The following is a 20,965-nucleotide window of genomic DNA, read 5'->3' as shown; positions in this document are numbered from 1 at the left end:
CTTCACACATCTATTTTTAACACACCATAATTATGCATTAGAAACGAAATTTTGAATTCGCACTACGTACGTGTGTGCAGGTTAACAACCGCTTGTGCAAATTGTGCCGTTACTATTTATAAAAGATAATAACATTTACGTTCCGACAAAACATTCGGCATCGCATTGTCATTTTTCCAAATCATCACGAATGCAACATCTTAAAAGTTTTACATCCTCAATCGCATTAAGCCACGAATTAAATTTTCCCTTCAATGTAAACAATATCGCGGGGAAATGTTTATTTTCCGAGTGAAATTTACAATTGACCGACTCCATCATTCCGACGCAAACTTTGTTACATGCAGTAATATGTTCCCAAATTTGATTCTTAGTATTTCAGTCTGGCAATACGACGGCATATAGAATTTTATCCCTTAATAAAGTTTCCGTTCCCCCTTTTGTCGGTTTCTCCTTTTGCAGAAACAAGGCGACCCATCCAAAAAAGAAATATATAAAAAAACTAGTCTTACGCAGCAGGGACTATTCGATTAATGGGCAAGAGGACCGGGCTTTAAAGCCAAACATCGGATCACTATTAAATTAATAAAAATAAAAACCTCCCATACATATTTCGCATCCAAGGGATGATAAATTTAATTTTATAGATGAGAGCCGAACCGTGTTTAACTGTCAAACTTTAATTAATATAATAGATATGAAGTACGGTTTTTATTTACATTGTACATTTGTTGTTACTCGAATAATTGTGTGTTTGATGTGATTTTTGATATCCAATTAAATATAGTGGTTGTGCAATTTCTTAGTTGCAATGTTATATAAAGGCTTATTTTATGGTCCTAAGTCTACATAAATGTAAATGTTAAATGTACACATTATCGTTTAATTGTTGTAATCTATTTTATTCTATATCTGATAATGGAACATTTCATTTAAATAATGGCGGAGGCACCCTTATTTAATGAAATATGATAAATGCCTTGAAATATTATATTATATAAAATTATTAAAACAAATGTTCACTAAATAAACAGACCTAAAATATTATTACACTTTTAGTTTAATTTTATTAATTTAAGTGTTTTAATATTTTATTTGATAAAAATTATTGTATTTGCTATATAAATTTTCCATTTTAAATATAAGGTAAACAAATATAAAATTTATGTGTTCTATAAATATTTTCGGTTAGTAACAAAATTATTTTTAAGATTTATCTAATTAATAATATAATAATTATTATATCAAATTATATATACATATATTAAGCAAATTTCTTTAAATTATTATAAAATTAATGATATTTTTTATAGTTATGAATTTTTTACTTATTAATTACCCATTTTTGATTTTAATAGAATACAATATATATAAATCCATTATTACTAATTGTTTAACAAGTTTGTATTAATTATTATAATTTTCAATAATAATCAACGTAATTTAAAATTTCGAATAAAAACTGATGATAATGATTTTGTTGTAAATGAAGTTTAAATGTAAAAGTTATAAATTATTTTAAAATTAATGTGAATTTATTAATATAATAATCATTTCATATAAATATTAAATTCAAAATTTAATATAAAATAAACATTAATTCTTATTCAATTTGTGAAAATTAATATTCTTTAAATTACTATTTTAAAACCTAATACATATATTATACATAAATTAATAAAAAATATTTGTTTATAAGCAACTAAATAAAATAAATTAAAACAGATATTCTAAGCAATTAATTAGGAATTTTTAGACTCTAAATTAATGAAAAATATTTGTTTAATAGAAATACATTGAAATTATAAAATGGGTTCAAAATATCTAAAAAATAATATTTATATATTATAGTTAATTAATAAAGTTTTTAAGCAACTAAATAAAATAAATTAAAACAGATATTTTAAGCAACTAATTATGAATTTTTAGGCTCAAAATTAATAAAAAATATTTGTTTAGTAGAAATGTATTATAATTATAAAATGGGTTCAAAAAATCTAAAGAATAATATTTATATATTACAGCTAATTAATAAAGTTTTTAAGCAACTAAATAAAATAAATTAAAACAGACATTTTAAGCAACTAATTATGAATTTTTAGTCTCAAAATTAATAAAAAATATTTGTTTAATAAGAATGTATTGAAATTATAAAATGGGTTCAATAAATCTAAAGAATAATACTTATATATTACAGCTAATTAATAAAGTTTTTAAGCAACTGAATAAAACAAATTAAAATAGATATTTTAGGCAACTAATTATGAATTTTTAGTCTCAAAATTAATGAAAAATATTTGTTTAATAGAAATGTATTGAAATTATAAAATGGGTTCAATAAATCTAAAGAATAATACTTATATATTACAGCTAATTAATAAAGTTTTTAAGCAACTGAATAAAATAAATTAAAATAGATATTTTAAGCAACTAATTATAAATTTTTAGTCTCAATATTAATAAAAAATATTTGTTTAATATAAATATATTGAAATTATAAAATGGGTTCAATAAATCTAAAGAATAATACATATATATTACAGCTAATTAATAAAGTTTTTAAGCAACTGAATAAAATAAATTAAAATAGATATTTTAAGCAACTAATTATAAATTTTTAGTCTCAATATTAATAAAAAATATTTGTTTAATATAAATATATTGAAATTATAAAATGGATTCAAAAAATCTAAAGAATAATATTTATAAATTACAGCTAATTAATAAAGTTTTTAAGCAACTAAATAAAATAAATTAAAACAGATATTCTAAGTAACTATTTATGAATTTTTAGTCTCAGAATTAATGAAAAATATTTGTTTAATAGAAATACATTGAAATTATAAAATAGGTTCAAAACATCTAAGGAATAATATGTATATATTTCAATTAATTAATAATAAAGTTTTTAAGCATACAAATAAGAATTTTTAGTATATATAGAATTAGTACATTTAAAATAATATTACCATTAAATTAATAATATTAAACTCATAATAAAATTTATTAAATAAAATAAGTTAAAACAATTTTTAGTTTTAAAATTAATGAAAAAAAGCTATAATGAAGAATATATTATAGTTAATTAATAAAGTTTTTAAACATCCAAATAAAAAAATCTTGTTTATTGATGACTTTGTACATTTAAAATAATATTACTATTAAATTAATACTTATTTAATAATATTAAAGTTATAATTTTAAAATTCACTAAATAAAATAAGTTAAAATAGATGTTTTGATCCATTAATTATGAACACTGTTGTAAAAAAAAAGAAATAATAAATATTTTTCTTCAATAATTTGATAAATATTTTATTAAAACAATAAATTGATTCAGCTTAAATACAAATAGGAACTTTTGTGGATGTATCATGTTATTGTGAAACAAAAATAAAATCAATTATTTAAAATTTATTAGAAGTAATACATAAATAAACTATGAGAACAGAATCTAAACTAATATATAATATTTACGCACGTGTGCGTAAATGATTGGCTGCATCATGATAAAACCAACGTGGCTATAGTTGCATCGGAAGCAGCAGGAGCATCTGTTCGATTTCGGCCGATCGTTCGTAATAAGCATACGGTTTCCGCGTTAGATAAAAGGATGAAGTTCGGGGGCGTATGTTTGCCCGTGGTGGCGTGTTATTTCCTAAGATGCATGGGATAAGAGTGGAACATTGAATACTTGTGGGAGTTCGTGAAGGAATCAGGGAAACAGTTCAAAGGTTCTGCGGACACGTGGTGGTTTACTGTAATTGAGTTTGTCGCGCCCGGCATTCGTCATTCCCTCAGGAGGAAGATACACTTGCTTTCGACCCCCGGCCCCGTCTCCCCGGGCGCCCCGGCCCCACTTTCGCCGGCTTTCAAGCGGATTCCATTCCGCCGTTACTTCTGCTCCTTAACACTTTGCACCTTTTCCGTCCTGCCGTGTTTTCCTCGGCGTTTTCGGAGACGTCGGGTTTACATAACTTGCGGGGGCCAGATCTAATTTCGTGGCGGTGTCCGGCTCACGGACCTGACCTGCCTCAAGTATCGCCGTCCCGGCGAGGATGCTGTGGCCGGAAACGCCGCAAATTTGTTTATGTTAAACACTTTGAACAGTCTACTCAATCAAATGATACCAAGAGAATGTGTTATGTGTTTATTTGGGTCGTGCACTCAACTCGTGTGAGTGATTTTTCAGCTGAAAAGGGACAAATTTTATTCAGCAGTTAAATTAACAATCAATAAACGATACGTTATTCATAATTACGTTGATATTTTTAAAATAATTTAACTAATACCTTAATAAATTTATTAATTTTGTCAACAGTATGTAACTAAAAAAAATGTCTATTCCTATGTACTTAAATGAAACATTTGATACTTTTAACCTTGTTACAGTACTAATGAGATAATTAATTCACATTATCTGATAACTAGATTAAATGGACAATTAAATACTGTGACGGAAACTTGTTTAATTTGTGAATGCACTAAAAATAAAGTCAAAAAATAACCGAGGTTATGTCAGTGATAATAGTGTTTATTATTTTCATTTACAGTCATTAAAATATAAAATTAGATTCGATTTATTGCTGTTATTTTTTATAATAATAATTTTATAATTATTTTATTAATTAAATTAATAATTTTATTAATTATAAAAATTAATTATTACTAAAATAATAATGGCATATTTACTTAGAATATATATTATATAAATTAACAGTTTTAAATTAGCAATAAATGTTTCTGTTCATTTTGCAACTGTTTTTTTATTTAAATAAATATTGCCTCATAACATCAAACATGTAAATAACTTTAATAGTCATCATATGTAAATAACAGTTAAAATTATTTTTCAATTAAATTCTGTTACTAATTAGCTACATTCAACAATCAAAATATGAAATTTTGATAAATATTATTTATTATTACAATAAATATTTTATCAATATTAAACAATTATATAAAATAATTAACTGAATTTAAAATATTGAATAACTACAAACATTATTATACATATATTTTTATTTTAATAATTTTAATCTTTAACATTATAAATTAGCAATAAATGTTTCTGTTAACTTTGCAATTGTTTTTTTATTTATTTAAATAAATTAATATAAATATTATGAATTAGATTTAACGCACATATGAGATTAAAACTTCTCTAATAAATTACAAATTAATATATTAATTAATAATGATTTTATTTATATACATTTATAAAATTATTAATAATAATTACATTGTCAAAATTAAAGGAATTAAAACATTTTTGATAAATTTCAAATTAAGATATTAATTATTCAAAAATTGTATTTGAGAAAATTTTAATAATAATTTTATTTATACACATTTATAAAATTATTTTGAGCATAAACGTAAATAAAACTACTTAAATAATTAAATCTATCAATAAATGTTGTCAAATTTAAAGAAATTAAAACGTTTTTGATAAATTTCAAATTAAGATATTAATTATTCAAAAATTGTATTTGGGAAAATTTTAATAATAATTTTAGTTATACACATTTATAAAATTATTTTGAACATAAACGTATATAAAACTTCTTAAAGAATTAAATCTATCAATAAATATTGTTAAATTTAAAGAAATTAAACCGTTTTTGATAAATTTTAAATTAAGATATTACACATTTATAAAATTATTTTGAACATAAACGTAAATAAAATTACTTAAAGAATTAAATCTATCAATAAATGTTGTCAAATTTAAAGAAATTAAAATGTTTTTGATAAATTTCAAATTAAGATATTAATTATTCAAAAATTGTATTTGGGAAAATTTTAATAATAATTTTAGTTATACACATTTATAAAATTATTTTGAATATAAACGTAAATAAAACTTCTTAAAGAATTAAATCTATCAATAAATATTGTTAAATTTAAAGAAATTACACCGTTTTTGATAAATTTTAAATTAAGATATTACACATTTATAAAATTATTTTGAACGTAAACGTAAATAAAACTTCTTAAAGAATTAAATCTATCAATAAATATTGTTAAATTTAAAGAAATTAAACCGTTTTTGATAAATTTTAAATTAAGATATTACACATTTATAAAATTATTTTGAACATAAACGTAAATAAAACTTCTTAAAGAATTAAATCTGTCAATAAATATTGTAAAAATTTAAAAAAAAAATTAAACCGTTTTTGATAAATTTTAAATTAAGATATTACACATTTATAAAATTATTTTGAACATAAACGTAAATAAAACTACTTAAAGAATTAAATCTATCAATAAATATTGTCAAATTTAATGAAATTAAAACGTTTCTGATAAATTTAAATTAAGTTATTAAGTATTCAATTATTGTATTTGAGAAAATTTTAATAATAATTTTAGTTATACACATTTATAAAATTATTTTGAACATAAACATATATAAAACTACTTAAAGAATTAAAACAATCAATAAATATTGTCAAATTTAAAGTAATTAAAACGTTTCTAATATATTTCAAATTAAGATATTAATAATACAAAAATTGTATTTGAGAAAATTTTAATAATAATTTTATTTATACACATTAATAAAGTTATTTTGAATATAATTGTAAATAAACCACTTAAAGAATTAAATATATCAATAAATATTGTCAAATTTAAAGAAATTAAAACGTTTCTGATAAATTTCAAATTAAGATATTAATAATACAAAAATTGTATTTGGGAAAATTTTAATAATTTATTATTATTATTTATTTATACACATTTATAAAATTATTTTGAAATTAAATATACATAAAACTACTTAAAGAATTAAATATATTAATAAATTTTGTCAAATTTAATGAAATTAAAACAAATTCTGAAAAATTTCAAATTAAGATATTAATAATTCAAAAATTCTATTTGAGAAATTTTAATAATCCATAAAATTATTTTGAAGAAAAATGTGAATAAGATTATTTTCGTTTCAGATAAATTAAATTTTAACTATAAATTATTAAAATTTGTATATTAAAAATTGTATAAAAATAACTATATATAAAAAATAAACTATTAAAAGTAAATAAATTATACAAAATATCTAACTAAAATAATTGTAAATGGTACAAAGAAATAGTAGAACTAAATATAGTTTAGAATTAGTTTGAAATCAATTGTATTTCGTGTACTAAATACAATGAAAGGAACTGAAAGGTCGTTAAAAGGATATTGCGGCAATAAACTTAAAATCTTCGCAAATCAAAAATTCAAATCATATGAGTCGAAGAGTATAAAAGTCGACGAAAAGATTTGTTTTGAAAGGGAGGCATTATAGCCATTATGCTAATGAACGATACACGATGATGATCCGTGTCGCTTTGCGATATTCCCTTTTACAATTCCGTCATGAAAACTCTTGTCATTTTTTAGACGACATTATAAATGCGATATTTAACTTAAAATGAATTTTATGTTTTGTCCATAATTCACGATAATAATTTGCATTTTTTCATCGACTATTTGCAACACACGTTATTAAGTAATAGTAAATATTGTTAACCTAATTAGCAGCTACAAAAAAAGGGTCTGTTATCGCATTATCTATTATCAAATGTTGATAATCAACAGCGCTCCCGTTTGCGTCACTTTCTTAATAACCACAATGACAAATGTCCCCTTCAAGTGGTAAACGTCGTGAAACAATGCCGAGGAAAAAATCAAATTTTATCTCGTATTGTCCCTTTATTTTCGCCATAATTAATACATCATACCGACGTAGCGGGCAACCTAAGTCACCTGTCCAACTCAGATTTATGAGTTCGAAATGAGCGAGTCATTAGTTCGACGCGCCCGGAGCCATTTCTCGCCCTCGGTTTCCGGTTAACATTCTGCCATTTCCGCGGCACCGTTCTTGTTGCCGCTTCCTCCGGCACCGTTTTGTTTCGACAAACAATGTCTTCGGGTAGTTGCTTTTTTTTATTTTCCTTGACGATTTATACATCGGAATTAATAAATAAAGGCAACTAATTGGGAAACTTGAGGGCGGATGTGTGGAGTTTTCGGTATTTACTGGACGCCGTAAATCTGTGACTGTTGATGGATTTGTTGATTTATTTATGATGCAAGTTAACAATCCAAAATGCTTAACCTAATTTTGAACAATTAACAAATTTTCTTAAATTCCAATTTAATTAATTGTGCTAAAAGTATTGTAAAGTAATTAAAAAAATTAATAGTATTTTTTATAATTTTTAGAAAAAATATTTACTAAAAATTATTTAATAACTATAAATTAAAAAAAAAACATTCTATAATTAAAACTAGTTTTAGTTCTCGTAAAATATTATAATTTCTTTAAATTTAACAATATTTATTAATAGATATAATTCTTTAAGTAGTTTTACACATATTTATGTTCAAAATAATTTAATATAAAATTAATAAATCATTATTAACAGTTTCTCAAATACAATTCTTGAATTATTAACATTTTAATTTGAAATTTATCAGAAACGTTTTAATTTCTTTAAATTTTATAATATTTATTAATTTATTTAATTCTTTAAGTAGTTTTATTTACGTTTATGTTCAAAATAGTTTTATAAATGTGTATAAATAAAATCATTATTAAAATTTTCTTAAATACAATTTTTGAATTATAAATATCTTAATTTGAAATTTATCTGAAACGTATTAGTTTCTTTAAATTTGACAACATTTATTAAAAAAATTAATTCTTTAAATAGTTTTATTCATATGCATGTTCTATTAAATTATAATTAATTGCTGTTTAGTACTAAATTATTTTGAAATATTATGAACAATTCTGAAATATTATGAAATTTTCTGAATTATTCTGAAATTTTTATGAATTTTTCTGAAATATTCTGAATTATCCTGCATATTCTGATTTTTTCTAAATTTTTCTAAAATATAATATATATATAATAAAATATAATGAAATATTCTGATTTTTTTTTTAAATATGCTGAAATTTGTTGATATATGCTGAAATATGTTTAAATATTCTAAATTATACTGAATTTTTATTTTGAATTATTATAAAATATTCTGAAATATTGTAAAATATTCAGAAATATTTAAAATTATTTTTGAATTTTTCTAAAATATTCTCAAATATTTTGAATTATTCTGAATTATCTTGAATATTTTTGAATTCTTTCTGAATTTTCCTAAAATATACTCATTTATCCTGACTATTTTTAAATTATTTCTGAATTTTTCTAAAATATTCTCAAGTATTCTGAATTATTCTGAATTTTTTCTGAATTGTTCTGAAATATTCTGAATTATCCTGTATATTTTTAAATTATTTCATACTTTTTCTGTCATATTCTGATTTTATAGAAAAAATATATTCAGATTTTTTTTTAATTCTTTCTAAATTATTTTGAAATATTATGAAATATTCTGAATTTTTTTGAAATATGCTGAAATTTGTTGATATATGCTGAAATATGTTTAAATATTCTAAATTATACAGAATTTTTATTTTGGAATATTATAAAATATTCTGAAATATTATAAAATATTCAAAAATATTTAAAATTATTTTTGAATTTTTCTAAAATATTCTCAAATATTTTGAATTATTCTGAATTATCCTGAATATTTTTGAATTTTTCTAAAATATTCTCAAATATTCTGATTTATTCTAAACTTTTTCTGAATTGTTCTGAAATATTCTGAATTATCCTGTATTTTTAAATTATTTCTTATTTTTTCTGTCATATTCTGATTTTTTTTTATTTTTTTCTATATTCTGATTTTTTTTTATTTTTTGTAAATTATTCTGAAATATTATGAAATATTCTGAAATTTGTTGATATAAGCTGAAATATGTTTAAATATTCTAAATTATACAGAATTTTTATTTTGAAATATTATAAAATATTCTGAAATATTACAAAATATTCAGAAATATGTAAAATTATTTTTGAATTTTTCTAAAATATTCTCAAATATTTTGAATTATTCTGAATTGTCCTGAATATTTTTGATTTTTTTCTGAATTTTTCTAAAATATTCACAAATATTCTGAATTATTCTGAATTTTTTCTGAATTGTTCTGAAATATTCTGAATTATCCTGTATATTTTTAAATTATTTCTGAATTTTTCTGAAATATTTTGAAAAATATTGAATTAGTATAAATTTTTTTCTAAATTTCATTGAATTATTCTGAACTAATTTGTAGTTTAAAAAGGATAAAGTAGTTAATGGTAATATTGTACTTTTTATTTTAATAGAAATACATTTTGAAATAGAAGTTATTAAACATATTTTAGTTAAATTAAACTAAAAAAAGTTTACCTGGAATTTTTAAGAGTCGCAAATAAAAATACGTTATTACCATGCCACGTTGTTAAGTGAAATTTTAATCAGCGAAAAAGCTCAAACCAGTGATTTTAATTGCGGGCAATCAAATCTAAAAGTGCACATAAAACTAATTGAGAGTAATAAGCACGTTGTGTATCCGGGCCGAATCAAGCAAATATACTTCAAGAATTTATTACGGAAATAAACGGGGCGAAATTTTTAAAAGATTAAACCCTCTCGATTTATTGGTGATGATAGAAAATGGCGGATGCGCCCGAAGATCACATAATTTTCGTCCGACACTCCAAGTGGTCCGGCGTCATTATTTCCCGCTATCCAGGTTTAATAATTGACAGGCTTCGGGACGTACATTTTATGTTTATGCTTTCGGAAACCAGACGAAGAACTTACACGAACTACAATTGAAACTGCACATAAGATTTTATTGTGGCGGATCATCCGGGAGAATAGGTATGATCTACTTATCGATCCATCGGGTTGTGTGGGGTAAACACATAAAATAATTTTCGTAGAACGTTTTCCGCAGTTACGAAATAATCACACTTAGTTAATGAGCGGTAATTGCGGACCTTAATTTGATTTTTATAATTACCAACCCCTTTAAATTCATAATTCACCATAGAATTTACAGGCACAGTTCACGCCAATGCGGATTTAAAATGAGCATTCCGCCTGTTTTAAAAAAAAGGGGTAGTAATTAGGGTTTTCTAAATGTGTATTTTAATAGTTCAAAGGCGCATTTTAATTATCAGAAACTATTGTTCCTTAAAACTTCAACCCTTAAAACAATAATTAATATATTTAATTAAAAAAAACGACGAATACGAAAAACTGCTGAAACAACCCCTCGCACACAGTCCGGGGTTTGTATCTCTGACGAGAGACAAGCGTCAAAGGCATGTTTTAGATTACATTAAACTTATACGCTTTGCAGTTCGCTAACGTACTTATGCGTATACAAAATGCATTAGTAATGAAGTTGTAGGTGCCGAAATTATAAAATAATGGAGCGGCGACGTCAAACAAAGAACCTTTAAGATGCTCGTCTAAAAGAATATTTTAAATCTCCTTCCGTCGACTTTTTATAATTCCAACAAAAACATAATTGCGCCACTCGTGAACTAAGGATAATGTCTTTTGATGTATTGCTCACGTCCTGATATCCCGCAATTTATTCCCTACATTGCGTTTTTTTTTTTATTTTAATACGTGAGTTTTATAATTACACATTTGTTCTGGTTTGTTATCCGTTCATCGATTGCCGAATATTCCTAATTATTCGTTATTTTTCCCGACCCATTCGGACCAGTTCAATTATTAATTTTTTTTGCACAGGAAGGCATTAATTACGACAATTAAAAATCTTATCGTATTACATCATTATTTATGGTGCCTCATTTGTGTTCCGTCTATTATGCGATGTTACCTTATTTCAGGCATATAATTGATCTGAAACCAGACAGTTTTTGTACTGGATTCAGCCTTGTTAAATACGCTTCCTGTTCATTATATTTTTTATACGAGATGGTAAAATTTTGAGGTAACACACAGTTTAACAAAAATGTGGTTATTTAAACTAAAATTTAAAGTTAAATTAAATAGTTATAAAATTAAAATGAAATTCTTTTAAATTATTCTGATATATTCAGAAATTTATGTCATTTTTTTAAATTCTTTCTGAATTTTTCTGAAAAATTATTTTGAATTATTTTGATTTTTTTAATTTTTTTCTGAATTTTTCTGAATTTTTTTAATTATTCTGAAATTTTCTGAAATAACCTGAATTATTCTGTTCTGAAATATTCTTAATTAATCAGAAATATTCTGAATTCTCCTGAATATTTTTAAATTTGACAATTTGGTATCTGAAAATTTGAATTTTTAAATCATTTCTCAGATTTTTTAAATTTTTTCTGAATTTTTTAAATTATTATAAAATAACCTGATTTAGTCTGACATGTCCTGAAATATTCTTAATTAATCTGAAATGCTCTGAATTAGTCTGAAATATTGTGAATTATCGTGAATATTTTTAAATTATCTCTAAATTTTTTGAAATTATTCTAAAACATTATAAAACATTATGAAATATTTTGAAATATTCAAAATTATTCTTTTTTTACATTTGTTCAGAATAATTCTGAATTTTTTTGAATTTTTTATTTTTTTTTTTTTTTGAATTATTCTGAAATATTTTAATTACTCTGATATTTTGAAATATTCTAAAATATTGATTGATATTGATATTGAAATATGCTGAAATATTCTGAATTATTCTGAATTTTTTAATTCTTCCTAAATTATTATGAAATATTCTGAATTGTTTTAAAATATATTGAAATATACTGAAATATTCTGAAATATTCTAAAATATTATAAAATATTCTGAACTATTTCAAATTACTTCTGAATTTTTCTAAAATATTCTGAAATATTCTGAATTATTCGGAATTATCCTGATTTTTTCCTAATTCTTTCTGAATTGTTCTGAAATATTCTTATTTATTCTGAATATTTTTAAATTGTTTCTGATTTTTTCTAAATTATTCTGAATATTTTAAAATATGCTGAAATATGTTGAAATATACTGAAATATTCTGAATTATTTTGAAGTTTTTCTGAATAATTCTTAATTTTTTTGAATTATTCTAAACATTCTGAATTATTCTAACCTTTTTCTCTGTTTAATTCTTTCCAAATTATTTTGAAATATTATAAAATATTCTGAACTATTTCAAAATATTTCTGAATTTTTCTAAAATATTTTCAAATATTCTGAATTATTCTGAATTTTTTTAAATTCTTTCTCAATTGTTCTGAAATATTCTCATTTATCCTGAATATTTTTAAATTCTTTCTGAATATATTGTACTTAGACCTACGTTTTATCATTTTACAATAATTTTTATGCATTTCTAAGAATAAACGTGTCTTATTTAATAATAATAATATAAAGCTTTTTACAAAAAAAAAAAAAAAATAGACAAAGTTTAATTTTTGATAATTAATTGATTAATTAATTAATAAGAAACATAAGAAATTGTACTGAAATAAAAGTAAAATAATTGAACAAATAAAAGCTTTAACCAAGTCTAGTGGATATCGGTAAACCCAAACCCATTAAATAAAATAATTTAACCATGCCACCCATCGAACCATACACGACCATGAATGACAAAGTTGCATTCGAAAGCTCAAACACAACGTTTTGTAAATAAACGATTGCAATTAGATATTGTTTGGCATAAAGACACTGGCCAAATCAACTGTTTTAAATGCCATCATCGCCTCCATGAGTCACTTTGATGTCGCGTACACCAATCAGCTGTGACGGCTTTAAAATCACATATTGGTCTATTGCAAATAAATCACCGTTTAACGGGGAATGAACGTTTAAAATCATTTATTGACAGCACACAAAACAATGGCTGATTTTGTTCTGTTACTGTAGAAGGATCAGGGATCAGTACCACCGCAATAAATTGCAATTGTGTCATAGGTTATCGATGGGAGAGATCGTGAAATTTCTAAATTATATTATGGAATTTTTCAAGAGCTTTTAACGAGCATTTACCCCGTGGTAACCTGTCTACTTTGTATGTCGCGTCCGATCCAATCGGTCTGTCTTTGATTTTATTATGACCGGGACCTTGTAAGGTTCGTGGACTCGCGATTAATCAGTAAAACGTGATTTAACTGTAAACAAAGCCGTTCGGAATATTGAAATCAAGACATGACAACGCATTTAATCACACCGTCAAATAATTATTCAGTATTCGGATCTTAAAGTTTCAATAAGTATTCGATAAATGTGTATGTGTGAACACAAGTAGGTGTTGTAATACCTTGCGTAAAACGATAGCAAAAGGAGCCAAACAACCATATCGCGTTGCCGGTAATATTCAAGTAAATCCGACTCGAGCACGGCTTTGTGATATCTTACACCAACATGTGAAGAGGCTGAATATTTGAACGTTGTTCGATGGCACATTACACTGGCCTATGATTTTATCTGTTACCCAATACGACAGTCTGCAAACAACAAATTAATAGAACCCGTTTCGGTTTGAAATCCGGAAAAGGAATATTTTTCTCTCGCTTCGGCTCCGGGGTAATGCTTTTTTTATGAAAATCTACCCAGCCAATTTAATAATCATAGGTTTACATCTATAAAAATATTTTTATTTATTTATTTTTAAAGAACATTTTTTTTTTTTTTCAAAATATATATTATTTTTTCATTAAGTTTACATTTAAATTATAGAATTTTAATAATAATATTTAATTAATTAATAATTATAGTAATAATAGATATAGTAATATTTTAGTTTTTTGGTTTATTTTCCATAAGATTTACATAGTTTATTTTGGAATTTAATGTTTTAGAGAATTTTACTTTTAAAATATTTCATTGAACCACATTTATTTTATTCTTAGAAAACAAATTATGGTATTTTGGACAAATATGTCAAAAAAAAAAAATGTTTATTGGGTAATTTTCAATTTAATTTTCCAGAAAACCAAAGATTTTTAACAGTAGTGATCCTAAATATAATATTACAATTAGATAATTTTAAGCATAACTTTTTTGTACTTTAATTTTTTAATAAATATAGAATATTTTGAAATTAAAATAAAAATTACACAGAAAAAACTATAAATCAAGTATAAATAAATAAATAACGTTCACTCATTCAACATAATATCTGAAAATTCATTAATAATGCACCATAATTTTTTTTTAGGTTAGATAAACTAAAACTATAGACAGACGACCATTATTATATTTATTTTTCTGCAGTAATACAATTAATTAAGCATTAAAATTAGATATTAACCTTTTTTTCTTTAAATCGTAGTCGTAAGGGAACTTTTCTTCTAAAGTATTACATTGAACCATATTTATTTTATTTTTAGACAAAAAATTATGGTATTTTGGACAAATGGTGTCAAAAAAACATTTCTGCTTTATTTTAAAATATTACAATTAGATAATTTTATGCATAACTTTCTTGTGGTTAACTTTATTAATTGTCAAATATTTTAAAATAAAAAATCAACTGATCAAAAATGTTACAGTACATAGATTTAAAAATTAACGGCAGTTAAAGCAACACAAATTGTTTCTTAATTAGAATAAGTAAAGCTTTAGATAGGCAACCCAGTTTACACATTTTAGCACTTGCCTGAAAGCTTTGCCAAATTAAATTAGTTCAGATGTATTATAAAACAATACACATGTAAAATAATGGACAACTTTTAAATTATTTATCTCAAAAGCTAAAATATTAGTTTATATATTTTTTTAAAGATTGAACTAATAATAAAAATGAAACATACGTTTATTAAACTAATAATATTTATTTAATCCTTAAAACCTGCAAAACAACTGTTTTAAAACTTGTTAGAGTTATTTAAATACAAAATAGAGGGTATTATCCTCCTAAAATTACACAATTTCTTATTAAAATAAATTGCTGATGTGTTAATGACTTAATTGAAAGCTTTATGTAATCAACCTAAACCTACTTTCAGAGATTGTTTATTTATCGATTGGTGTATCCAAACACATATTTCCAAATTATGTATTCCGAAAATGACTTGATAGAACTGAGTGACTAAAATTGGCCAAGTTGGTATGAATTAATAGAAATTTACCCAATAACATATTAATTATCCTGAAATTATAATGATTTTGAATAATTTATCCGGAAGGCTCAATTATATACAATAATCGGTAATTTTCACGACAACCAATCGACCAGTATAATATCCATTGTGTGTATTAAATTTATCCGGAATACTTTCGTATAAATTATACTAATAAATACCGTTCAGCTTTGCCTGTATACCTTCGTGCAAGGCACAAAATCGAATCCTTCACGACAAAAACGATATCTTAAATTAATTAACTAACTCTAACTTTGTGGATACCAACTCGGAATTATTTTTACCAATACAATAAAGCCGGAATTATCTGATTACATATTACATCAGCGAAAAACGGATTGTGGTAATAACAACAATTGGACCACGAATATCGAACCCTCTAATTCTCTTTGCATAATAGTCGGCCAATTTGCGCCGAATTTATCGTGTATTTCGAAAGATTCACTAGGGGACAAATTTTGTATACATACATTACAACGCGTATTACAAACTCCATTGAACCCATGCATAATTCATACATCCGACTGGAGAAAAACTGTTCGATGCGACAAGTAATATTAAATTACCGTTGGAGTTTTAAAAAAATATATGTATAACCAACGCTAATTATTCAGCCTTCGGCCTTTCAAATAATCCAGGCACTGCAGGCTAAAATAATTTTAAAAATAGCTACTTTTATTCATTACTATAAGAATTAATTTTTTTTTTTCAGCTTGCTCCAGGAACGAATTCTCGTGTGGAGATGGCAATTGTATTGATAATTCCTGGGTATGTAACGGAGTGTCGGATTGTGCAAACAACCTAGATGAAGTAAATTGCGCAGGTAAAGCATCAATTTTTTCTCTGTTGTTCGTAAATTTTAGCATGAAGTTTGTTTGCATGACATGCTTGGCTTGCAAACTGCCCGACTGATGATGCAGCATGTACAAATTGCCAAAAAAAAAATATATATATATGTTATGCATAATTTTAAATCGCTTGCATATTTGGCTTGATTAATTTTTGATTATTTGCCTTCGAATGAAAATAATCAAAAAGTTATTACTTATTATATTGTATGTATTATATTTGCCTGTTTGCATGTGTACAAAAAAACAGCACTGCCATCGTGTAGGCCCGATCAGTTCAAATGTGGGGACGGAAAATGTATAGATTACAGTAAAAAATGTAATCGTCATTACGATTGTCATGACCAAAGCGACGAAAGAGACTGTAGTAAGTTTATTGTTCAAATTGACGTACACCTTTTGACTACACTTAACTTTCCTCCACGTAGTTCCACTCTCAAATCAAACTCTTCCTACTCTATAGATAGTGGTCAGCAAACATAAGTCACTCATGTTTTAATGGCGTTTAAAGACACTATAAATATTACTCCATTCCTGTCATCACTTTATTTAATATGACAGGTATTATTTATTACATCTGATTTAGGTTTGTTGACAACTTAATTAGTTCAAGTGTGAGTTCTTCTAGTGCTCCTCCAATGGTCAAATAACTAAGCATTCACCCCCTTAATACACACATATTTAAGTTAATTTAAAATAAATGTTGCTGCTTGGTTATGTGATAATTACTCATCCACACAACTCTCAAATTAAATCCTGATTGAGACTCCACAGATTCTTCTTTAATACCTATACAACAAATAGCCCATATTTTTCCAAACTAATAAACTCGAACACACTTCACAAGTACTCCAGGACATCTGAACAACACTTCAGGATATCCCAGTTCTTCTTCCAACAACCTTTAGATACTTAAACTAATTTTCATCCTTTCATCTCTAACCGTATTGTCACTCATTGACGATGTACAAGATGAACATTTAATTTCCAGAATGTTTAGCCACTGATTTCCATTGCAATAATGGTCATTGTATACCTCATGAACAAAGATGTGATGGAATACACAATTGTCAGGACCAATCCGATGAAATTGGCTGTAGAAGTATGCTTTTTTATCCCCAATTTGATAGTATTGATTTTAGATTTGGTGAAGGAATACTTTTATTATTGAGCTAAGTTGCACTGGTAATGGTTTATTGGTGATGGGTTTAATGCACAAAAATAAAAACAAACCATGTAAATAAATGATAATAATAAAAGTATAAATATTACCATTGTCAGTTAGAAGTTGTATAAATTTAACTCAGATGGCATTTATTAAACAATATATTATAAAGTGTTTAATAAATGATGCATCAAAAATAGTTGGATAGGAAGGGTTCTCAACTATCTTTTTTCTATGAGACGCTTAGGAATTGGCTGAAATTTGCCTTGTGGCTTCACATCAAGCCAAAGCAATATTCTATACCTATATGTTGTTGTATCGTCCAGGCTTTATTTGTGATTGTCCGATAAAATGTATACGTTTCAACTGTAAATATTACGTTAAAATCACAGAACGAAATGTATTTTACTGAAATTTGCCGATACAATTTTTGCAATGTTGTTAAAATGGATTTTTTTGGTACTGATTAAAGTCGAGTTACGTACAAAATTTCAGCCAAATTTAGTTCGACATAAAGAGGATATTTGGTAATGAAGTCGTGTTTAGTAATTTAACCAATTGTAAAATTATTTTATTAATTTTAACTCGTGTTTTATTAATAGGGAGATTAATGGTGGTAAAATTATTAAAGACGTTATTATTTTTCTCAAATGTACATATTTATTCACTTATTTTTAAATTGAAATTGCATTATTTACATTAATAATAATACAGGAGGATAATTCAAAATTATTATTATTAATTTTAATTCTTTTATTATTATTTATTATATTTATATATCTATATCTAAGTTATTAGATATTATTTCTCATATTTTTAAAATTATATAAAAATTAAGTAAAATTTAAAAGAAGGATAATTTTAACTAAATTTTGAATATGCTAGTTAATTAATTTTATAAATTATCAAAAATTTAGTTAAGTTAAATAAAAATTTTATGTTTTCTGACATTAAATTTTTTTAAAACTAAATGATTAATTTAGTTTAATTTTATTTTTAATTGAAATTTTGAAGCTGACAGAAAGTATTTTGATTATCAAATATATAATATATAAAATTTTAACAAGATTTAAAATATATAATAATAAAGAAATTATTCAAATTGAAACTTACATAAAAATTAAATTTGTGAATTTTGATTCTTTTTAAACTAAACCGATAATTAATTTAATTTTGTTCATTTTTTTTAATAAAAATTTAAGCAGTGATAATTTTAAGTATTTATAATTTGATCGACAAATAAATATTTCAAAATTTTTCTACATATTTAATTATTAATTAAATATGGTCTGTGAGGTTATAAATATTAAGTAAATCTAAGTACAGTTTAAATTTGTAAATTATTATCAATACTATATATTAATATATTTACAAATACTGTTATTAAAAAGTTAGATAAGATTTAAAATATAAAATAGTGAAGAAATTATTCAAATTGAAACTTTATTAGATAAGAAAAATTTTAAATTTTATATTTTTTTTTTAACTAAATTGATAATTAATTCCATTTTGTTCATATTTTTACTTGAAATTTGGAAGCAGTGATCATTTTAAATATTTAAATTTTGATTGACAATTATTATATATTTTAAAATTTTCTTATATATTTAATTATTAATTAAATATGGTTTAATTTTGTAAATTATTATCAAAAATATATTTAATATATTTATAAATATAGTTATAAATTAAATAAGATTTAAAATATAAAATAATAAAAAGATTTTTAAAATTCAAACTTTATTAGATAAAAATTTTAAATTTTATGATTTTTTTAAGTAAATTGATAATTAATATATTTTTTTTTCTATTTTTAATTAAAATTTTGAAATGGTGACAATTTTAAATATTTATATTTTGATTGATAATTAAATATTTTAAAATTTTCTTGTATATTTAATTATTAATTAAATGTGGTTTCTGTGGTTAAAAAAATTAAGTAAAGCTAAGTACACTTTAATTTTGTAAATTATTATCCAAAATTATGTTTAATATATTTATAAATACTGTTATTGAAAACATAAAGATTTAAAATATAAAATAATAAAGTAATTATTCAAACTGAAACTTTAATAGATAAAAATTTTAAATTTTATGATTTTTTTAAGTAAATTGATAATTATTATAATTTTTTTATATTTTTAATTAAAATTATGTAACAGTGATAATTTTAAATATTTATATTTTGATTGACAATTAAATATTTTAAAATTTTCTTATATATTTAATTATTAATTGAATATGGTTTATAGGATTGAAAAAATTAAGTAATGCTAAGTACCCTTTAATTTTGTAAATTATTATCAAAAATATTTTTATAAATACTGTTATTGAAAACATAAATAAGAATTAAAATATTTATTAGATAAAAATTTTAAATTTTACAATTTTTTTTAACTAAATTGATAATTAATATAATTTTTTTATATTTTTAATTAAAATTTTGAAGCAGTAATAATTTTAAATATTTATATTTTGATCGACAAATATTTTTCTATATATTTAATTAATGTAGTTATGGGGTTATGAAAATTAAGTAAAACTATGTACAGTTTAATTTTATAAATTAATAAAGAAATTAATCAAATTGAAACTTCATTATATAAAAAGTTTGTGACTTTTATTTATTTTTTTTAATCTAAACTGATGATTAATTCAATTTTTAAAGTGTTTAACTTAATTTTTTAGTTTTAATCTTTCAGATATTTATTTCATTCATCTATATTTATATTATTTATTTGTTATCCACCTTAATTATTATTAATATTATTAATTATCACCATTTGTAATAAACAAGAAATTAACGTTTAGACGAACACTGAAAGTCAATAATAATTCTGAAGCCATAGATCTTCCTTCGGCAAAAACGTACGTTTTCGTTGCCAAAAATCAAAATTCGGATAGTTTGAGACCTCTTCGTGAAAACCGATCATCAAAGCATTAAAATTCAAAATTA

At 23.2% G+C, this 20,965-nt stretch overlaps 1 protein-coding gene across 1 annotated transcript in view; it reads left to right on the top strand.

Annotated features, from left to right (window-relative positions):
- LOC109607003 (basement membrane-specific heparan sulfate proteoglycan core protein) overlaps nt 1-20,965 on the top strand; it is a 69,345-nt gene that overhangs the window by 20,436 nt on the left and 27,944 nt on the right. The window contains exons 4-6 of the mRNA XM_049966806.1: nt 16,709-16,819; nt 17,095-17,211; nt 17,836-17,946. Of these exons, the coding sequence (XP_049822763.1) occupies nt 16,709-16,819; nt 17,095-17,211; nt 17,836-17,946 (339 nt within the window). The remainder of the gene's footprint in view (nt 1-16,708; nt 16,820-17,094; nt 17,212-17,835; nt 17,947-20,965) is intronic.

This window comes from Aethina tumida, chromosome 4 (genome assembly GCF_024364675.1).
Source record: "Aethina tumida isolate Nest 87 chromosome 4, icAetTumi1.1, whole genome shotgun sequence".
NCBI classification, from domain to species: domain Eukaryota; kingdom Metazoa; phylum Arthropoda; class Insecta; order Coleoptera; family Nitidulidae; genus Aethina; species Aethina tumida.
Note: the sequence above shows the minus strand (reverse complement) of the source record. Positions and strands in the feature narration are given on the sequence as shown.